We start from the raw sequence: 22,694 nt of genomic DNA on the forward strand, positions 1-22,694 counted from the left end.
CGGTGGAAACGTATCAGTTTCAAGATTGAGAAATTATTTGATTATAAAATAGCGTTGACTGTGTGTTCTTCTGCAACTCATGCCAGCTCCTGGATTCATATGCCAGCAGGCCGAGCCCAGCAATTTGTGTGGGAGTCAACGTGTGTGTGTTTTTGTGTGTATCCGCCTGTGTGTTAGAGTCAGGAAATAGAAAAAGGGAGTGAGGCTGAGATTGAAAAATTGCTAATGCATGCATTTACATAAACACCAGAGCTCCATCACTGATGTACGTGTTTGTACGTGTGTGTTTGTGTGCATGTGTTTTTGCGTGTGCATTTCTGAGAGGACTCTGAGTTGATCAAAGCTTCTGACACCCCAGGCAGTGTCCTCCTGAGGGAGCCAGCTGTCAGATCTGGGATCAGAGATCAGCCGCTTCTGTCCTCCCTTCTCTTCACTCTCTGTGGGGTCTGTCACAGCAAGTTAGCACTTCGCCAGAGGCACTAATCAACAATCAGATTAAGCTCTCTTGAAATGATAGCTGGGACGGCTGGCAGCCAGGACGGACATGTCCAAAGGAGCCAAAGGAGTCCTATTGAATCTCAACCTTGAACCTCAGATGCTGGAAAACAAGTTGTGTTAAGCATCCTGAGACAGCGTCTTTTCGGGGTCTAAATGCTTCTTCGGTTTCAAAACACAAACAAACAAAGAAGCACTAACTAGAGCTTACTATTAATTCTTTAAAGTGATTGGTGTATTTGTTCTACCAGGTTTTTCAATCAAGCATAATGGCTGTGATTTCGTGAAAAGAGGATTTACAAAACTGAGAAAGGTAAATTGAACAGTTATCAATAAACTGGCTCTCTTTAAGATGGAATCCAGTGTTCTGGATGAGGTGTTTCTAAAAAAAACAAACAAACAGAAGAAAACATGCTGAACTTTTCTAATTTTAGACATACAGAAATGACAAAACTAAATGTCAGTTAGCTTTTGGAGACCAAGTGAAGCATAGAGTACATAAATAATGAATAAGAATGAATAATTTCTTGAATAATCAGGCCTTATCTTATCTTAATGACCTTATAGTACCGTATTACTACAATAGAGCTCTTTGCTCTCAGACTGCAGGTTTACTTGTATTTAAAAGCAGAATGGGAGGCAGAGCCTTCAGTTTTCAGGGCCCTCTTCTGTGGAACCATCTTCCAGTTTGGATTCAAGAGGCAGACACCTTGTCTACTGTTAAGATTAGGCTTAAAACTTTCCTTTTTTGATAAAACATAAAGTTAGGGCTGGATTAGGTGACCCTGGATCCTCCTATAGTTACTTTGTAAATGGTAAATGGCCTGTATTTATATAGCGCTTTACTAGTCCCTAAGGACCCCAAAGCGCTTTACAATTGTAATAGGTCTATGCTGCTGTGGAATTCCCATGATGCATTTTTCTTCTTCTCTCACTTTTTTCACTCACTATATCTTTACACAATACTCTACATTGAATGATTAGATATTATTTATCTCTGGATCTCTTCCACAACATGTCTGTTCTTCTTGAAAATGTCTTCATCCACTAAACACAGCAGGTGAGGGTTCAATTATCATCCATATTATCCAATTATCAGGGGCGATCGTAGCTCAAGAGTTGGGAGTTTGTCTTGTAATTGGAAGGTTGCTGGTTCGAGCCCTGGCTTGGACAGTCTCGGTCGTTGTGTCCTTGTTGCCTACTGATGGTGGTCAGAGGGCCCGGTGGCGCCAGTGTCCGGCAGCCTCGCCTCTGTCAGTGCGCCCCAGGGTGGCTGGGGCTACAATGTAGCTGCCATCACCAGTGTGTGAATGTGTGTGTGAATGGGTGGATGACTGGATGTGTAAAGCGCTTGGGGGTCCTTAGGGACTAGTAAAGCGCTATACAAATACAGGCCATTTACCATCCACTTTCACTAATCAAATACAGGGATGTGGGAGGCTGAGCCTGTCCCTGGTGCTGTCATAAGGTAGAGAGGCTTTACAGTCTGGGCAGGTGAACAATCTATTGAAGGGCTAACACAGGGAGACATTCACACCTTTAGAATTGCCAGTTAAGCTAACATCCAGAATGGAAACATTCTGTGGGAGGAATCCAGGGTACCTGGAGAGAACCCGTGCTGGCACAAGGATAACAACAAGGACACACTAAGACCCACTTTAGTGTGTCAGTTTAGCAGATGGACCCAAGGACAATGAGCTCTCACTTCACCAATCTTGCAGCACCAAAACTAATTAATATTGATTATGTGAAATTTGGTATTATTTTAATGTTTTTCTATTTAAAAGCATTAAAGCTGCTGCTAATGGAAGTATTCCCTACTTCCTAAATTTCTCAGAGTAGCTATTTATTCTATTCTTCTAATTTTCAGACTGTGATGTCTAAATCTGGTGCGTCAAATCTTTTTTTATACCGCAACATAACAAATTGGTATTGTTTGAAAGTAACTTTGTTTTTGTTTTACAAAATCCTCATTTTATTTCAACACTGTGTGTGAAAGTTTGAATTTTAAGTTTTTTTTCTGTGTTATGATATGTTTGACTAACTTGGTTGTGCATTTTAAAACTTCTCATATTGTCTGGCTGCTCACATTTCTCCCTTTTGGAGATGTTTTCCAATCTCAGCAATTAACTTAGGGACCACGAAGTTGTTATTAAAGGTACAAAGGCAACAATTCCCCCTCAAATTAAAAAAAAGAAGAAGAAGAAAACACACACACACACAAGCACACATATAAATATCCTTTAATACCCGTTTAGTCCTCCGTGACCTTGAGAATGTGGTGCAAAGACTGTGAGAAACTGTGCGCTGTTGCTTTGAAGACGATGGCTCAGGAAGAAAATGCTTAGGCCGCCTGACAATTGGCACAGAAAACTTAATATAAGCAGGATGATGCATTACAAATCTGCCATATAAAACACTACACCGGTGGTAAAATTGCTTCACCCAATTGCATTGGCCGTTGACTGCATATGTGTGTAATGGTAGGTCGGGAGTGTATGCTGCCCTGTCTGCGTGCCAGGGCTCCGGTCAGCCCACCCATCGCAGATGTGTTGCCAACTCTCACTTGGCAGGCACTTTGAAACCTTTCTTTACCTCTGCAGTGGTCAACACTGTCAACATCTCCATCAGACCACATGTATACGCAGAGCCTCTGAATCAGTGTGACTGGAGCGTCTGTCTATGCATGTGCCTTTTTTAATGATGTGTGCTGCAGGTTTGTGCAAACCGCGTGTGTGTGCGCAGCTGCTGCTGACATGTATTTGTGCCTTTTTTTTCCCCTCAGCTTAAAGGGTCAGTGCACCCAAACTGAAAGAAATGCACCCACGGGAGTTTGACCAGTAGATTGTTTTGATTTTATGTTAAAAACTTTGTGAGTTTGTATCACAAACACAGCATTAACAAATTTATGCTAAAACATTCAGCAGCAGCAGCATCTCTTCCCAGAAATTGTGTTTCCATTACTCCCAATATGCCACAAACCTCACTGTCAACAGTTTTCATTGGGACTATTTCTTTGGGAGAACTTAAATCCAATAAAAACTGTCTACAGTAAAGTCTTTGGAGTAGTAACTGAGCTATTTACACACATCTTTTTTATATATTAATTCCAATGCAAACTCACGCTGTCCCTCCAATCATTGTTCACACACATATTTTTTTCTTTTTTAAATTTAGACCAAAAATTTTAGGAAGATTTTTGGGGAAGTGGCTCAAGTTTGGTTGGAGTTATAAATGGAGAGGCGCAGTAATGCTTTGCTCTTCACTGCTAACAAGGCATAAAGCAGAGATTAATCTAGACCGAATCAAAAAATGTGTACTAGGTATACCTCAGTCTCAGCTTCACCACAGCTTTAATGAATAAATACTAGCAGGTGACAGTACTGACCCACACAAACTGACTTTTTTTTCTCCCTAATGTCACATACTGAGATTGCTGTTCCTTGCCTGAACCTATACATTCATTTTTATGCTGTTGTTTAACCGAGTCGTGCTGTGGGATTGTGACCGTAGCAGTAACTTCTTTTCATCCCTGCCCTTTTGCACCTTGCTCTGAAAGCTTCTCAGAGTCTTCGCTCAAGGAAGCTTGAAGCTCAATCCCCCTCCTCCACACACACAAACACACACACGCTGAAACTTTCCCTATATCTGCCCTCCCTTCTTCCATCCCTCTCTCTCTCTTTACTCCCTCCTCTCAGCTCAAAACTATAAGAGCCAGACAGGAGTGCACACACATACAATCCTCCTGCTCACACACACACACCCTCACTGCACATGCTTTGAGTGGAACAGATTCACAGTGCTGCACTGGAGTGAGACAACGGTGTATGATTGAGAGAGAGTTTATTCTCACCCCGCGTCAGCTCAAGGAAACCACCAGTGTGCAGAGGTTCATGAACGGATGACCTCAACAGAGGACCTTTTTTATCAGACCATGGAAGCCAAGAATTGGAGCTAAAAGAAAAGAAGAGTTTTTTTACTTGTTTGTTTGTTTTTTTAAACAAAAAACACCTTTTTGGCTGAAGTGGAAATTAGAGTTTTGTCTGTGGGATTACTGGGAACTTCATTCATGAGCTCTTGTCATGTTGGTATCCTGCATGATTGTTTCTTGTTGACAGGAGCCATCTCTGTGTTTTGGATTTCCCACGGATCACAGTTTATATTCTGAACACAGTGTGTGAATGAAGGGCGCGGGAGCAGGAAACATGTCAAGCGGACGATTCAGTCACCTGTTGAGGGGTGTCTGGTTTCTGTGGCAAGGTGAGTTCAAGCACTGACTTCGGCGTAGTTAATTGGTGTAGATTTTGATTCTTGAAAAATGTTGAAGAGAAATGTTATTTTACAGTAGGCTTAAACTCACAAAGACCACGAGTCATGTAAAATTTACATTTTACACTTCAGCAGGTAATCCGGAGCTACAGATACCCCCTTGTAATCAAATGTTTCACTAGGAAAAGAATAAGAGACAGTAAATGCTTACTCTTGTAAGAACTAGAGCTAGAACTTTAGATTGGAGAACGAACACATGGTCAGACAAAAAAAAACAGAGATTAAAGCTGACATCTTCATAATTATAAGGAAGTCATTATGCTATTTGTCACAATTCAAATGAAAGCTCAACATGTGGATCACCACTTTGAAAAATTAAACACAAATTATGCTGATGTTAGACTTATGAATAGCCCGTCTGTGTTCCCCATCTCCCCCTGTGAGCGTCTTCAAAGCGTTTGTGGCCACTGGAGGAGTCTTCAAAAAGGGGCTCAAGCTGGTGCCTTTAAACAATGGCTCCCTAGGAGCAGAGAAGCGTGGCCCTGGAACTAATGTTGCCATTATGTTAATGGTTAGAATAACAGCAGACAGCCATTACTGACCCTACCTCAAGCTGCTGTGCCGAGCTGATGATCTGTCCGCTTGGCCTCGATCATGGAAGCAAAGCATTTTGGCCATCAGGGCTGGTTAGGGTGATGGGTGGCTGGAGGCAGACAGGAGGAGGCATCTGTCTGGTGCCAGCCTTACTTTCCCCTCCCTTCAGAACCATCTCCTGCTCAATGCTTCAGTAGTAGACTGGTATCTTTGAGCTTTTCGCTTCTTCCCCACTCAAGTTTGTCAGTGGGAGACCGGCAAGGTTGAGTCGTCAGCTCCACACAGGACAGTTCAAACTGTGCAGAAAGCCGCTTAGAGAAGCTTTAAAGAGGAATTTGTTTGGATTATGTATTTATAACTTTTGGCAGATGTTTTATTATTTCAGATTTGTGCTCCTTTCCTATACTAAGTAACAGCTCAGTTCTAAAAGTTAATCTTTTGAAAAACTTGTCATTTACCCACACTTTGTTGGGAGATTTTCTCCACCTTTGAACGTGTAAAAGGAAAGGTGACCAAGTATAACTGGATTTAAAAAACTCCTTCAGCACACATCCAGCTTGAACTGGATAATAAAATGTCTGATCCAACCCCTAATCATTTTTGTTTAAGCTACATCTTGGCTGTAGCAGGTTCCACCTCTCTCCAAGTACATGAAACAGCCACCAACCAGATCTCCAGAACCATCTCAAGCCAGGCTTTTGAATTAAGATGAAAGAATTAAAATTTCAGTTCCAAAAACATCAACGGACCATCAACTTCCCTGTCCACTATCTAAATCTTAAGTACCTTGGCTGTCCACCAAAAAAAAAAGACCACAATGAATGAAGGTGCTCGTATAACAAAGAATCCTCCTCGTTGTCAGACAGCTCAAAATCCAGCGTTGGGCTTCAATGTGCTGCTGGCTTTCAGAGACTTTTGAAAAACATCGTTGAAGAGTAAGTGGATGTGTTGGCTTGAGGAGACAGCTGTTTTACGCAGTACGACATTATGTGTGTGTGTGTGTGAGTTGTTGCTTTGTGAATAGGAGCCAGAGTTTGCTAACCACAGTGGAACTGGCAGCAGCATCCATTGGGCAAACCCCTGTTGATCCCTTGTCTAAATAAACGAGGCCGTTGGATTAAGCAGCTTACACTGTGATGAAAAGACAACAGTAGTTGTCCTTGTGCTGCCCTGGGGACAGAAGGATACTCCTGGCCTGGAAGGCTGCGATGAGATGCTGGGGTTAAAGCCAAAAGAAGAAACGGGGACCCAGGGTTAGAATAACACACTGGACCTCATGTTCTTAGGAAAACCTCTAAATCAGTCTGACCTTCGTCTGACTTTAGTGACAAGGGTGGAAGGAAAGGAAAGGGATATTCCTGCAAAACAGCCCTGGCTGAGAAAAATCTACTTTGCATGCTGTTGTGCGGAGACAGAGCAGGGCAGCAGTACATTATCTATGCCGTAAAGACTATAATTATAAATTCAGTAATTACAGTTTTGAATGCTAGTGCCTTAACAATGAGGGCATTGACTGTGTACCAAGTTGATCAAGCTTAACATGTGTCAATAAAACTGTCAGAATCTAAATCAATAAAGAAAGGACTAAGTTTAGAAAAGCATACCATACCATCAGCATGCGTTCAGAAGTATTGTCAACATAGATTATTTTTAGTTGCCAAATCAAGGTTTGTGTCAGCCTGCATGAGAGTCCTCTCTCACGCCTTTAAATTTTTTCTTAGACAGCCCAGAATCACACAGCATAAATGTGCTGAAGGGATAATGATAACTTAGGCTGCTTTATAATAAATGTGTTAGCTCATCGAGGGAACAGGAGGTTTGGCTGAAGGGTTAGCTTCTACCAAATGAGAACTGCAGGTCCAGGTAACGCAGAAGATGTTTAATGTGTATTCTGTGTTTTTAGCAACAGGCACTGGGCACCAACATCTTCTATCTGTATTCAGCAGAACGGAGTATTGAATAAAGTCCTCAAAGCATTATATGGAGGGATATATGAGTATCAATAGTCATTCACTGGTGTAGAACCAGAAGACAATAAATCCTTTATGGTTTAAAACAAACAGTAAATAGTAAATAGTAAAAAAAAAAAAAAAAGAGCACTTTTTTAAAAGAAAAAAGTAGAACAACTGTTGTGCGGCCTGTTGTATTGAAATATTTACACCCCATGTTTGCGTACTCTTACCTTTTTGGATAAGATAAATAAAATTATTGTTTCTGCTGAACAGTGAAAATCTGTTGAAATAGTGGATCTTTTAAGAGTAAAAAGTTATTATGCAGGTGGTTGCATCGTCTAGATTAATTCAATTATTTAGATTAGAAGAGGAGCCGTGAGAAAAAATAAAACCACAAGCAGGAATATCAATCTTCACTGCGCATTGTGCACTATATGTGGATATCCTGCAAAACATTGTGCAGCCAGCACACACCCCTTCATTATCAGGTGCTGCAAGCCAAAACGCTTAGGAATCATTGGCTATTAACACCTATCCAAAATCTGGATGGCAGCTGAGTGAGTCAGGAAGCCTGAAAAAGCAGCTGTGAACTGTGAATAATGTGCAGCAGTCACCTAAATATGTGGAATGATGAGCTTCTGTAGCATTTAATGTTGCTTTTGAGAGAACGTGCACACATGCACCTCACTAATCTTGTCATTCTGGAGCACGAAGATGCCTCACCCCTCCAAACTCCACCCCTTACTGTCATGAACTTCGTTCACTTCATAAACCATTGACAGACACACGGAGAAAGAGAAGAAAATAAACAAAGACAGATGAAAGAAAGGAGAAATCTGAAATCCATCCAGGACAAATGAGGCATAAATATCATGGCTTTTTCATCAGGGGGCGAGAAAAGTAATCAGGCGGAGAGGAAGGAGGGCCAGGAGGGCACAGGCACTTCAGGGACAGTTTAGGGAGTTTGATCCACAGCACAAAGAGTGATCAGAGCACAGAAAGAGGGTAAGGATGTAGTTAAAAGAAGAAGAAGAAGAAGAAGAAGAAGAAGAAGAAGTTGGAAGATTTATTTAAAATACTGGGGGGATTGGTCCAACACTGCCTTCATGTCAACACATTATTTGGATATTTTTCCCTCACCTAGGCTGCCTCCATTTTGGCAGCTTTAGTGATTCTCTGTTAAATATTTTCAGAAGTAGCTGTGAAGAAGACACAGACATCTCTCTCCGTGATGGACCAGCTGTGCGGTCAACTTCAACGTCATGCACTTGATTCCCCGCAAGCCCTGAATTAAAAGTGCCAGGATCTGGTTCTTGTTTTTACAGGATAGCTCCAAATAAAGACGTACATAAAGCCTTATTTTTAACGTGGCTCTGTGGATGAGACGTGAGAGAGGAGAGCGAGCGCTGCCAGACCGTAATCACAAATGCAAACAAACAAACAGAGGGCAACCCGGAGGTCTCATATAAATGGTAACCCTTCTGCAGTCTACTGTGCATCAATGTGTGCAGTGTGTTTTTTGTGAAAGTGTACGTATGTGCGTGTGTAGGGGGGAACTGAAGGAATATATGAGCTCAAAGACAGGTAGATTACTTTGGCTGGTCATCAGTCAGATGAGGCGAACGCCAGTGTTAGTGGGGATGACAGACTGACCGTCCAGACCACACGCAGCTCACAGGCTGCGGCACTGACCTCTGGTGGAAGAATGGTAAATCTACACGATTTAGAGGAATGATTTTTGCTTGTGGATTCAGCAGTGTTTTGTAAGGCTTGATGGCAATTAAAAGAGCCGGAGTGCATCAAGGGGTAGAGTAGGAAGGTGGCTTTAATCCTGTCATTCCAGAATTTGTCACATTCTTCTCAATAAGGGAACAGCTTTGAAGGCAATTGTTGGATTCATCTATTGGATAATAAAACAAAACGACCTGTTGTTTTTTTTGACACTCCAGAATGTGAAGATTAATATAAGAAATTAGCATAGAGCAGCAAACGTCCCCTACAGAAGAACTTTTCTCCTGGTCTTGGCTTTAAAATAATTATGAACACAATAAGGATTCTGGATGCTATCCCAGCCATTATAGGGCAAGAGGCAGGGACTAGCACAGAGAGACAGACACCTACTGAAACCTATGGGCACTTTAGAATCATCAGTTAACCTAATCCCACTAATTATATTTCTTTGGACTGTGGGAGGAAACCAGACTACCCAGACAGAACCCAGAACACCCTGCAAAGAGAGGGGTCAGATGGTGGAGCTGAACTCAGGACCTTTTTCCTATGAGCCAACAGTGCTAACCACTGCAGCATGCTGCCTTTCTGCCTTCCCATAAGATGAGCGGAAGAAAATGGATGAATGTAAATAAAAATGCAGAAACAGTGAGTCGCTGAATGTAGAAACCTGTAAGCTTACTTTTCTGATAAGTGATTTCTCTTTAATGCTTATTAGTATTTTTCTATCAAGTCATAAGGCTGCATGAAACCCACATTGTATGTAGTCAGTAACATATTCTTTCTGGATATTGTTGAATACTGTAAATTCTGATGTTTTTGAGGAAACTAGACTTTGGCTTTAGGAATTATAATGTTCCTGCAGCATTTCTGTAAAAAATGTGACAAAGAAGATTTTTGTCGCGGTTAAAGAAAGAGAAGAGGCTGATTTGGGGGGTTAAGGTGAGGACCTGGAGTTATATTTCAAAGTAATTAACTGTTTAATGAGATTAGAAAAAGAAACACTAAAATAACAGTCTAATGTCATCCAAGAAGTATACAATTATTAAATATTCTGATCAACACAGTAGTGTAAAATTGTTGAAGATTATAGAAAGCATACTATTATGAATACCTTAATGCTGGTAAATCTAGTTCTTTAGCGCATGGTCACTGTACATTACTCTAAATGCTATTACACGTTCTGTAAAGATAATTTCTACCTTTTAAAAAGTATTTAATAAATTCAGCTACTTCCACAAGCATCAAATCCATCTTTAAGCTTAAATGTAACTTTCAAGTCTCAGTCTTACATAAAGTTTTACTGGTATATGTAATGAAATCTGTTTTAAAAGATGCACTGACCACTATGCTGTGACAGGCCATATGAGTGGGAAGTTTTAGGGCCCGCTGTGGAAAAATAAATCAGTAGGAACCATTGCAGGGTAAAACTAATGCAATGTGACTGCCTGTGTAGGAAGTGAATCAAGTAAAATAGTCCCCCATCTCCTCCAAATGGAGACTGGGATTGGATATTATCATATGTATTACACCATCACCTCACTTGTGGTTGGAATAGGGCTCTTTTGTAGAAGAATACTTAAAACCCCACGATGAGCAATTTTGTTTTACTAAGCTCTGCTTTTATGAGCACTCTTTTAGTAAATGCAACCATATGCCCAACTGGAAGGAGATCCAAGAGAGGGAAAGGGACTGAATGACAAGTGACCTCAAGAAACACTCTATAGAAATGCTTTGGCAAGAACAGAAAGTCCAATATACCAGTCCAAATGACTCCACATCACAGACTGGGACTCTTGTCTCTGTGTCCATTCATTGTGCTCTATGCCAGTAACCACTTAGGCAACATGTTGCATGGACAGATAACACAAAACAGACCAATTGGATGACTTGTAAGGAGCCGTGGAAATTAATTAATCCTGATTAGTATTTCTGCTCCGGGTTCTCCCAAAGGAGCCCAGCTGGGACTGACTGACCGGGTTTCTTCACCAGCTGCAGTGACAGGGAGCATAAACAAACACATCACCACATAGGGGAAATTGCAAACATGTTTCATTGCCTGTGACAGCAAAAAGAAGAATTAATCTTATCAACATACCGACAGACTGCTGAAAGGAGGAAAAATTTGCTTTGAGTTTGAGTCTGGCTTTGTGGTCGATGGATGTACAGGTCAGACTTTACGGTTGTGTGTTTGTTTATGTGTGTGAGCATCAGCTGGAAGGACGTTGGGAAACGACTGAGCAGCACACATGTCTGCGGCTGTGGTCAGTGTGTGTGGGAAGCATTCCAAGAGCAAAGGGAACAAAAAATATCCTCCATTTGACACTAACAAGGTTAATAAATGCAGATCCGTCAGCCTCCATCTTGGAGCCTTTTAAAGGAAAATCAACATCACACACTTTCCGTTCAAAAGTCCTTGAGCTTCATTTGCTGAGCCATGGGAAAACCGAGTGGTCTGTGGGTCCTCATAGCTGAAACTTGCACAACTTACTCCAAACTCAAATGTAGCCTCGACAGGTGATCTTCTCCCTGAAAAATGTGGTGTAAGCTTACTAAAAGTAGTAAAGGGAGAATGTGACAGTTATGGGAGTAAAAGGAATAATAGAGCAAGTAAAAAGGAAAGGGAGGAAAAACTAGGCGGAATACTTAAAAAGAAACTTAAAGCAAAAGTGCAACAATTTCTAATGTTTTCAGCAAAAGACTGTAGCACTTAAAAAGCACTTTCGTGGATAGAGCCTGATCTGCATGTAGCAGTTTTACAGTTTTACTGTTTACATTCAGTGCTGCCATCTTGGATAGCTAAATCAGGGTATGTTGATCTGTTCCCACTAATATTGCCATTTCCAACTTGAGGGGGTGTCTCACAAAAAATTCCTGACTGGTAAATCAAAATTTCTAACATATTCTAGAATGCGCCACTAGCTAGCAGTCATATACACTCATTGGCCGCTTCATCAGGAACAGCAGCTCGTTAACACAAATATCTAAACAGTTAATCACATGGCAGCAACTCAAGACATTTTGGCATGCAGACATGGTCTGGACATCCTGTTGAAGTTAGAACTGAGCAACAGAAAGGGGAAGAAAAGTGATTTTGAATAGTTGGAGCTATCTCTAACGTTCACAGAGAATGATCCAAAAAAGAGAAAATATCCAGTGAGCGGAGGTTCTCTGTGCGAAAATATCTTGTAGGAGTCAAAGGTCAAAGCAGAATGGCCAGACTCCTCCATGCAGACAGAAAGTCAAAAGTAACTCAAATAACTACAGGCTACAACCACGTTTTACAGAGAAGCATCTCTGAACATACAACATGTCAAACTCTGAAGCAGGTGGGCTACACCAGTCAGCTAAGAACAGAAAACTGGAGCTGCAATTCACACAGGCTCACTCAAATTGAAGACTGGAAAAATGCTGCCTGGTGTGATGAGTTTTGACTTCCGCTGGGACATTTGGAAGGCAGGATCTGATCTTGGCATATAACATGAAACGATGGATCTTTCCTGCTTTATATTAGCATTATAAACTGGTGGTACTGGTGTCATGGCGCGGGGACTGTTTTCTCCTCACACCTTGGGCCTCTTGGCACCAATTGATTAAATGCTACAGCCTACCTGAGCATTGTTACAGACCATATCTGTCCCTTCATGACCAGAGCACACCATTCTAATGGCTACTTCCAGCAGAAATCACACACACAGTGTCACAAAGTTAAGGCCATCACAAACTGGTTTGCTGAACATCACAGTGCAGAGTCTCAAGCCAATAGAGCTCCTTTGGGATGTGGTGGAAGAGGCGATTGACATTATGGATGACCAGCTGACATGTCTGTGGCAACTGTGCGATGCTATCATGTCAATATGAACCAAAATCTCTGAGGAATGTGCCCAGAAAATGACAGCATTAGATAGAAGGCTGATACCACACTCTAAGCAAAAACACAGTCATTCTGTCCACATGTGACAATATTCCCCTACCAACACACTTTCACAAGTTCATTGTGTAAAGGTTACATGAAATGGTAAAAGCCTAATGAGGATATTTCAAGTCAACAAATGAAAATGAATGCAACAGAAGATGGAGGCATCTGCGAGAACACATGTAGCTTTGCTTTTTGACATTTCTTTTGGGGGGATTTAAAGCTGAAGCCATAACTTTGACACACGCAAAAGTACGCACATTGCCCAGACAGACCCCAGAGGGCTTCCTCATGTTGCAACCATGAGGGTGCAATCAGAAAATCCTATCGCTTTGGTCTGGTTGGAAACCACACCAGAGCACTCGACCTTGTTGGCAACACACGCATTGAGGTGAAATTGCAGTTAAGATTAATGGCAGACACACTGCAGATGTGCAAATGTCAGATCAATAAAATGCTATAGAGTGAATACGGCGTTCCTTTGGATTAGCTGTCAGTGTTTGGGAAAACTCAAGAACAAGAACATTAATCATCATGAGTGTTTTTCTTAAAATCATATTATCAGCAGATGTGTTTGGCTCAGTTGGCCTGCTGCTGTTGCTGACCCACCCGTTTGCATTATTGCAATTTTTTGAGAAAAACAAAATATAACTATATATACAGTACAAAGACTACACACTCCCACACAAACACTTCCACTCACACCTCCTGTCTCAAAGCAAACTAAAAGCCTGTATGTTGCAGCTGCAGGCTGATTGAAGTGACAAGCCAAAATTTTAGCACTGATACAAAGGTCCTGTTTTACAGCCATGTATGGATAAATAGCAGTCTTTCTCCTCATTACATAGAAAATTCAACAAAAGTACAATCCCAAAAGAGTTTGGACTGAACTGCAGTGAATCTAGCTTGTTTGAAATGTGAATATAACCAATAGGCTCTTAGCATTTCCATTTATTTTCTAATGACGGAGGCTGAGAGTCTTCCCATGCCATGGAGCGAAGCATTTGTGTTGATCAGATGGGATAACTGACACACTGTTTTGATTTTTCTTTCCAGCTCTGTTGGTGGTAGGAACAGGGACAAAACTTTGGGAGGTGCCAACAGGTCCATTTGCATCCTCCTCCAACTTCAGTGAGAGCCTCCAGTGGGAGCCCCACTGTCAGTACCATAACATACAGGACAGAGTGAGAATCACAGCAGATATACCACCACAACTGGATGGTACTTGGGTATCAATAAGGTACAAATTCATATAGAGCAATGATAATGACCCTCCATCTTAAAAACAAAAGCCAAATCAAGACCTGTCCCAAATAATTCAATACTTCAGAGTCATCTCTGTCATACTTAAGAACTTGAAAGCTATCCATAAAAATAATTGCCTATATAATTTTTCTCCTTCTGCATTTAGATGCGAAGTTCGTCCTGGTCCAGAGTTTCTTACCCGCTCCTACACTTTCCATCCCAACCGTCACTTCCAGGCCCTGCAGCACTACTATACCGACAGCAGCTGCGAGGATCCTAGCTACTCCCTGATAGTCAGGGGAAAGATCCGTCTGCGCCAGGCCTCTTGGATCACTCGTGGGGCTACTGAAGCTGAGCATCACCTCAGCAAAGTGGCCATTGTGGTTCATAGCCTTGCAGCCAAACAGAGGTTGGCCTCCAGGCTCCCTTCAACATGCGTAGGTCTCAGCCTGGGTCGAGTGGTGCCAGGGAAGCTCTACGAGCTATACAACACCCGGGCAGGGAGGGGATGTCTGGAAGCACTGGGTTTCTCCATGATGGAGATGGGTTTAGTACGAGTAGAAACGCAATACCACAGCCATGGAAGGAAGGTCCAGGAGCTGTTCTTGGGGGATATCCACACTGACTGGACACAAAGAACTCAGTACAAACCTACTGGGTACCAGCAACCACTGCAGAATGCCATGGTAAGACAGTACGGTGATTTTTTATCAATAAGCACTGAAAGCAGTTTCTGTTCATTTCATTTCATTTATTTATTTATTTCACACTTGGTACAACAGTTTCCACAGTTAGTTCTTTCAGACAAACCAACCACACTTTCTATCAGTAAAGCACTGCAACCATGTGTGAAAAGGAGCAGGAAGAAGAAAATATTCTTGTTAAACCCTGCCCCCTATCTACAATCCAACTTATATTGCAAGTGGGCACCAAAAATTAAGGAACAAACTAACATTAACATTTATCTCCGGTCCTAAATCAAACCAAACAACAAATTTACAATCAGAACATACCACTCCACATAGTAACAAGGAGAAATGATAAGTAAATAAAATAAATGAGGCAAAAAAAAAAATGGATCCTTTGTCAATTAACTCCAATTTCATTCACATTCTTCATATTGAGTTATCGTTTTAGACATGTAACACTTTTTAAAACAATGAAAATTTATACAATTCTTTAAATTATAATGAAGAGAGTTCCACAGTCGTATACCCCTAACCGTTGGACTCATTAATCTTTGTGTAGTCCTAGCTAGCTGATGCTTAAAATAAAATTTCCTTCTGCTGTCTTCTGCCCCCAAACACATTAAAAATACTCTTTGTAACTTAAAAGGCAAAATTATTTTTAGCCTTAAACATAATTAATAGTGTCCGTAGTTTCACTAAATCTCCTCATTTTAATAATTTCGATTTTATAAATAATTTATTTGTATGTTCTCTATATTTAACATTATGAATCATTTGTATCACTTTCTTCTGTAATAAGTTTAGAGGTTTTATAGTATTCTCATATGTATTCCCCCAAACTTCGACACAGTAACTAAAGTACGAGAAAAACAATGAAAAATATAAAATGCGCATTGTTTTGTAGTCTAATAAATCTCTTACATTTCCCAAAATATAAATGTTTTTAACCATCTTCTTTCTAATATATTCAATATGTGATTTCCACGTCAAATTTTCATGTACTATTACACCCAAAAAGCGAAAATCAGTAACTCTTTCAATCAATTCTCCATTAATGGACATAATGACTTCTTCCTCCTTTACACGATTGCCAAATATCATGAATTTCGTTTTTTGTCAGATTCAAAGATAATTTATTTACATCAAACCATTTTTTAAATCTTAACATCTCAGAAATCATAATTTCAACCAAATCTTTCAAATTCTCTCCAGAGCAATAAAAATTTGTGTCATCTGCAAATAGAATAAAATTTAACCTTTTTGATACGTCACAGATATCATTAATATACAAATTAAAACGTTTAGGTCCCAAAATAGAACCTTGAGGAACGCCACATACAATCTTTAATCTTTCAGAGGTATTGCCGAGATAATGTACATATTGCGACCTATTTTCTAAATAACTCGTTAACCAATTCAATGCCACTCCTCTCACACCATAATTATACAATTAAGAAATCAAAAAAGAATGTTGTAATGTGTCAAAAGCTTTTTTTTAAATTAACGAATACCCCAACTGTGTATTTATTATTATGGGTTGCAGATGAAATATCGTCAATGAAAGTCAACAATGCTAATGCCAATGATCTATTTTTAAGAAATCCAAATTGATTTTCATTTATTAGTTGATTTTTTTCAATAAAACTATCAAGTCTTTGCGCAAAAAGTTTTTCAAGCACTTTTGAAAACTGTGTTAAAACTATGCTTATCTCTTGATTTATATAAGGGTATCACTTTTGCCACTTTCATTCGATCAGGAAATACTCCTGATTGTAACAAGAGATTTAAAATATCTCTTATACTACACTATACTTTAATACTTATACAGTCTAAAGTCTTTTTAATTATAACCATGTCTATACCATCACAGTCAGTAGATTTTTTATTATTTTTTTGAAAATATTTTTATTGAAAAAAGAAAACAACAGTAATACAATCAACCTTTCTTCATTTTCCTAAGTAAATAAACATATATATATATATACATATACATATATATATATATATATATATATATGTATATGTATATATATATATATATGTATATATATATATATATATATATATATATATATATATATATATATATATATATATATATATATATATATATATATGAAAAAAAACATATATATATATATAAAAACACAATGCCCCCCCCCAGTCCCACACAGATCAACACAACCATCAAACATATTAGAGGAATATAACAGTAACAAAAGTAGATTTAAACAGGCAATACCTCTAGACTAGCAAAATAAGAGATAAAGGGTTGCCACTTGTGAAAAAATTTGGCAACGTATATTTAGTTTTTTCAAGTTTTAAAAAAAACATGACACCTTTAAGCCACCGGGAAATAGTAGGATACTTAACAGACTTCCAATGCAACAATATTAGACGTCTCGCTAATAGGGATGTGAAGGCTATAATATCCTTTTGTGTGGAATCAAGTGTAAGTGAGCGAACAGGAATCCCAAATACAGCAATCAGAGGACAAGAATGAAGAGTTACCCCAAGAACAGTTGACATAATAGCAAAATACCCTGTCCAGAAACCTTGTAGCTCAGGACACAGAAAAAACATGTGGCTAAGGTTACAAGGAGAACCATGGCATTTATCACATTTATTTTCCACTTCTGGATACAATTCAGAAAGTCTAGACTTAGAGAAATGCACCCTGTGTATGACCTTAAATTGAATAAGTCCAAGACGAGCACAGGAGGTGGAAGATCGTACCCTTGCTATAGCCTGTTCCCAAGACTCTTCATGTATACGAATTCCCAGTTCTCCTTCCCATGTACACTTAAGCTTAACATTAGAGTGGTTACTAAAAGACAGAATAGCATCATAGAGTTTCGAAATGGTTCCTCTGTGAAATGATAACGTAGTTTCCCACTGCTGTTCTGGAGGTAAAAAAGATTTTTTATTTTTAAAGTTTTCTACAATTGCTATTTTCTTTTATGGTAATATCAGCTAAGAATATAGAATTAACCACTCTACTTTCTCCTTTCCAGACTTCCTCATATTCTGGGTCGTCATTTTTTCTAATTAAATTTGCTAAAGTAGGTCCAACATTTACAAAAAAAGAATTGAATTTGTTCAGTCATCGACAACTTGATTATTCTTAATGAAATAAATAGGCCGATCTGAGGGTGTGTTCTTGTTACCCAATACTTCTTTAAAAATATTCCAAATGCACTTAATATTATTCTTGTTTTCCTGAAAAAGTTTCATATAATAGTCTTTCTTGGCTTTCCTCAATATTAATACCAACTTATTTTTATAAGCAAGACCCTTAGTTATCCAAGGTTTCAAATTCTTATTCTTTTTCCTATACTTAAATGATACCAATAGACAATATTTATCATACAAGGCCAAGTAAGTGTTTAAAAATGCTCCATATGCAACGTTGACCTCATTAACATAAACTTCCTTCCAGTCCACTTCCATGAGATCTTGTCTAAACTTGTTAATTGCCTCGTTGTTTCTTAACCTTCTATGACTCACGAAACCAACTTCTTCCTTTCTTTTCATATTTAAATCAAAAGTACAAAAGACTGGTAAATGATCACTTATATCGTTTATGATGAGGCCACTCATAATATTACTCTCCAAGCTATTAATGAAAATATGATCAATTAGTGTTTCTGATTTATCCGTTATTCTACTCGGCTTTATAATTAAAGGATAAAATCCTTTTCCAAATAATAATTCAAAAAAATCTGACGCAGCCTGTTAATTAAGATAGATCAACACGTTACAGGCTGACAAACTGTTGTTGTTGTTTTTTTCAAACATCTAGGCAGTTTGGGTTTAGACCATATTATACATTTATAAAAAATAGTTTCTTCCAGGCCAAAAAACATTTTTTTAGTCTGGAAAATCTGCTCAATTTAGTCTTGAAGCAAAGCTCTCTAGGGGAAAAGATTAGTCAGTGAGACCATTAGTCAATCAACAGAAAATGTATCAGTCATTTACTGAGAAAAAATGTAAAACAGATTGTTTTCATGCCTGCAAAGCATTGCGGCTCTCAGTGTTGGATGGGGTGTTCGAACCACAAAGGAAGCCACGATATTTGGCAGGTAGCTGAAATGAAAATGTTCCACCGACAACACAGAGGTTGGCTAATGCCTATAACAGCACCTACATTTTCGTTGTTGCTGTTTAATTGTTTTTCAGAGCTTTTCAGCTTTATTCAGTAGCACGATGAATATTAGGAAAGCAGGGAGGGAGACACATTTGCATTTTAAACCAGCACCCTTTCACCATTTGTCACTCAAACTTGCCCCATCCTTCATGAAGCATAACTTCAAGCCTAATTAAAGAGGATTAAATATCAAAGCCAGTAATTCTAAAACGAGAAACGGACAGCATCTATTAAAAAAAATGCTTGGGGTCAACATCTAACATTCTTTTTTCTTGCAGCATCACATCCACCCCTGCCCTGTATGTGCTCTGGTGTACCGCTCCTCAGACCAGCGCCCCCCTGTGTTGCCCCGCAGCCCTGCAACCTATCTGTCTCTTGGAGGCCGATGGGTTAGCCAGCGCTGTGAAACCCGTCCCAATGTCCTCTTTCTTACCCGAGACTTCACCTTTAATCCCCACCAGCACGCCTGGGAGGGCATCTACCGGCACTATTCTGACTCTGCCTGCTCTCAGCCCACTTTCACCCTGAGAGCCTCAGGCCACTATGCTCAGGGAAACCCCTCCCCCAAAATCTCAGGAGCCTCTGAGTTTGTCTTCAAGGTAACCCAGGTCAGAGCCACAGCTATGGGGGAGCCCACAGCCAAATTGCTAAACAGTACAAAGCCAGGGAAGTGTGGTCGTGCTAGAGGATGGGAGGTCGGAGTAGAGCAGGACTTGACCCCCACAGACGGATGCACCGTGTTGGGTATCAAGCTGCCCCATAAAGAGTACGAGCTCTTCAAGATAGAGCTGGATCACAGGAAACACCCACTGCTGTTTATCGGCGAGAGGCCAACTGACGGGTCCAGTCCTGACCGACCGCTGAGGCGACCCACTTCCTTTCAGGCTCCCATGGTACTTTGCAGTGGGGGAAGCACACAGGCCGCCCGCTCAGGTTTTAACAGCAAGCAAGTACAGTTAGCAGCCAGTGGGACAGAGAGGCTTCCACAGCTGGTCCTGCTGGTGTTTGGATCTGTGCTTTGCGGCTGGCTCTGTGTTTACTAGACATTGTTCGCAAATCAAACCTGTTAAACAGCTGAAGCCAGTGATGGACATTTTTTCCTGGCAGCTGTTTTTCATTTTCCTTCCACATGATGACATGTTCATGACCACATGTGAAATAGGCAAGAAAGACATTTAGAAGATATATGCTGTCTGTAGGTTAACCTAAATGACTCACTTCATCTCCTTTTTCTAACAAATCTGTATAAAAGCCACCAATATATACAAATGCCATCGTTTCAGTATGTAAAACTTCATATATTCTTTTGAAACATGATACCTTTGTATGATAATCAAAATGATGCTCTCAAGTCGCAAACTGATTTCAAATGTGGGTCTTCATTAATATGCAAGCCAGGGCTATTTCAGTTACTTTTCACCAAGATGCAGTACAACTAATGCACTTTGTAAATAATATTTTATCAGCATATTGGTAAGAACAGTTACCATCACTGGTCAAGTTTTAGTGTATTAGTCTTTTTTCTATCAACAGCCAGTCTAAACAAATTAATGAAATTAATATTTATTTTATCCATTTATACTGTGCTTTTTTATAAAAATCTTTTTTTTGTCTAATATTTTAGTTAGTTTTGTCATTTAATATTTCCATGTCTATTAAAAGTTGCTTATCATAATATTTTTGTGAGATTCCTTTTCATCGTTCATATCATCAAGACAAAAGTTATGTGGGGTGCTCTATAAATTCAGTTTATTTTAACTAAACTTGATTTATATTACATTTCTACATTACAGAAATAGTCATCTAAAGGTACTTGATATTGCAAGGTAAAGACCTCATAATATTAGAGAAAGAAATCCAAGAATCCCCAAAGAGCAAGGACAATGGAGCAGTGTGGAAAAAACTCGTGGAACGTGTCCAGAGAGAGGTGTTTTTGTATGTAAGATATCAGACAGCTTCCCAACACTGACAGTGACCACAGATAACTGAGATTTGTGCTCCTTCTTTGTTCGCCCACTGTGCTGCACCTAACTGGATAAAATTTTAACTTAAATTTAGGTAGTATTACAAGAAATGTGTTTCTGACGACATTTGAGGCAGAAAAATGAGCCATGCATTCGCTGAATCTGTCTTCGTTTTAGATCAACAACAGCTATTTTTGGCTGGACAGTGTTTATTTGCATAGAGCAGCCTAGACCTCAGTGTTTTAAGACTTTGTTTGACAGAAAGAGCAGACTAAAGGGAAATGGCATGCAGCAAATGGCTGGTGGGTAGACTCAAATCAGACCGCCTGAGAAAGGACATGAGCCTTCAGTACATGGGCCACATGATTTACTGGGTAGGCAGATATCAACCTGTGAATGTGGAGCAGGCGACTCAACTTGGCACTTACAGAAAGCACTGAATGACTTGTTACATAGAGAATGGACACCTACCAATGCAACCAGGCTCAGGGACCATCTGCCACACCTAAGTAGACTTGCTGCCGAACCTCTGAGATCAGGAATAAGTGTAGCTTTTACTTCAAGCAAACAGTACAGTCAGTTTAGAGTCCTGTACTGGAGAAAGTCTGTTGCAGATTTCATGCTTGTCCATTCGACATTTGTTGAGATAGGTATGCAAGTCTAAAATACAAACCTTATGGTAGTGCTATGTAATGTTAAAATCAGTGTAAGTAGGTTTCTATCCTCAGGGGACAAATCTGAAGACTCGCAATCTGTCCAAAAGTTGTTAAAATATGTTAGCATGGACCAAAGTATACGATGGATGAACTGGCGCATGTAAAAAATAAAAGTTTACTTGCAGCATTCCCAAGCTGTTGTTTTATCTCAAGAAGCAAACAGAAAATTCAGGCAAGGATTAACTGAATTTGTTCTCTGGTGTTCATACTGTGGTCTGATTCAAAGCCCACAAAGTGGGTGAGCGTTTGATAGTCATATGGCTCACACATTACTCCGCAAACATTCCAGTGCAGGTCAAACTACTGCAAACACAGAAGGATATCAGATTGGATGCACAGCCTTCAGCCAAGAAAACAGATTTTTCAGCCGCTTTGACATTAAATGAGCCAAGAGGAGCAACAGCAGGAGACAGCAGAGGAATATTTTTTATATATAGCTCCAGATATTCAGTGTTGTGACTGAAGTCAGTGAAGCGCTGGAGATGTCGTCCATTTGTAAAACCCTGACAACTGTGTCTAATGACTTCAAGCACCTCAGCTCAGCATAGTGCAGAATATCATCCAAACTCATCACCAGTGTCTGGACCTTTATCTACTGAACACTTGAATACTCTGCACATGTACACAGGTCTATCAACACCTGCATAACAGTGATAGTGGCGAGGAAGAATTAGGCATATCTGGGACTTACGTTGTGCAAGATTCCTCGCTAATAAGGTTATTAGAAAATAAAGCAGCCTGTACCACCCCTAAATTGCCAGATCGGGTGAAAACAACATATCAAGGGGATGAACTTGTTAGCAAAGGGTTACCCATCAACACACTGGCACAGAGGAACATTGTGCTTTTGGCCACCTAATCTAATGTTAACTATTCTTTGAGTTTTTGGAAGTAAGATTTTCTAACTGCTAGTTTATCTACTTTGTTCAACAGAAAGCCAAGCATTGTGACCATCTTTTATTTGGTGCATTTGTAAAGC

General features: G+C 39.8%; 1 protein-coding gene across 1 annotated transcript; it reads left to right on the plus strand.

The window, feature by feature from the left end:
- Positions 1-4,199: 4,199 nt before the first annotated feature.
- apcdd1l (adenomatosis polyposis coli down-regulated 1-like) lies at positions 4,200-20,711 on the plus strand. The gene is made up of 4 exons (XM_085407423.1): positions 4,200-4,755; positions 14,011-14,194; positions 14,366-14,885; positions 19,314-20,711. The coding sequence occupies exons 1-4, from the start codon at positions 4,677-4,679 to the stop codon at positions 20,076-20,078; spliced, it is 1,548 nt and encodes a 515-aa protein (XP_085263549.1). The 5' UTR covers positions 4,200-4,676; the 3' UTR covers positions 20,079-20,711.
- The last annotated feature ends 1,983 nt before the right edge of the window (positions 20,712-22,694 follow it).

The sequence above is a fragment of the Rhamphochromis longiceps genome, linkage group LG5 (assembly GCF_057381845.1).
Source record: "Rhamphochromis longiceps isolate RC_006_pf linkage group LG5, R_longiceps_female_GT1.1, whole genome shotgun sequence".
NCBI lineage: Eukaryota > Metazoa > Chordata > Actinopteri > Cichliformes > Cichlidae > Rhamphochromis > Rhamphochromis longiceps.

Coding starts and splice junctions, on each gene's coding strand:
- apcdd1l (XM_085407423.1), top strand. CDS start 4,677: ATGAAGGGCGCGGGAGCAGGAAACATGTCAAGCGGACGATTCAGTCAC. Junction 4,756..14,010: donor TGTCTGGTTTCTGTGGCAAG/GTGAGTTCAAGC, acceptor TTTTCTTTCCAG/CTCTGTTGGTGGTAGGAACA. Junction 14,195..14,365: donor GGTACTTGGGTATCAATAAG/GTACAAATTCAT, acceptor TTCTGCATTTAG/ATGCGAAGTTCGTCCTGGTC.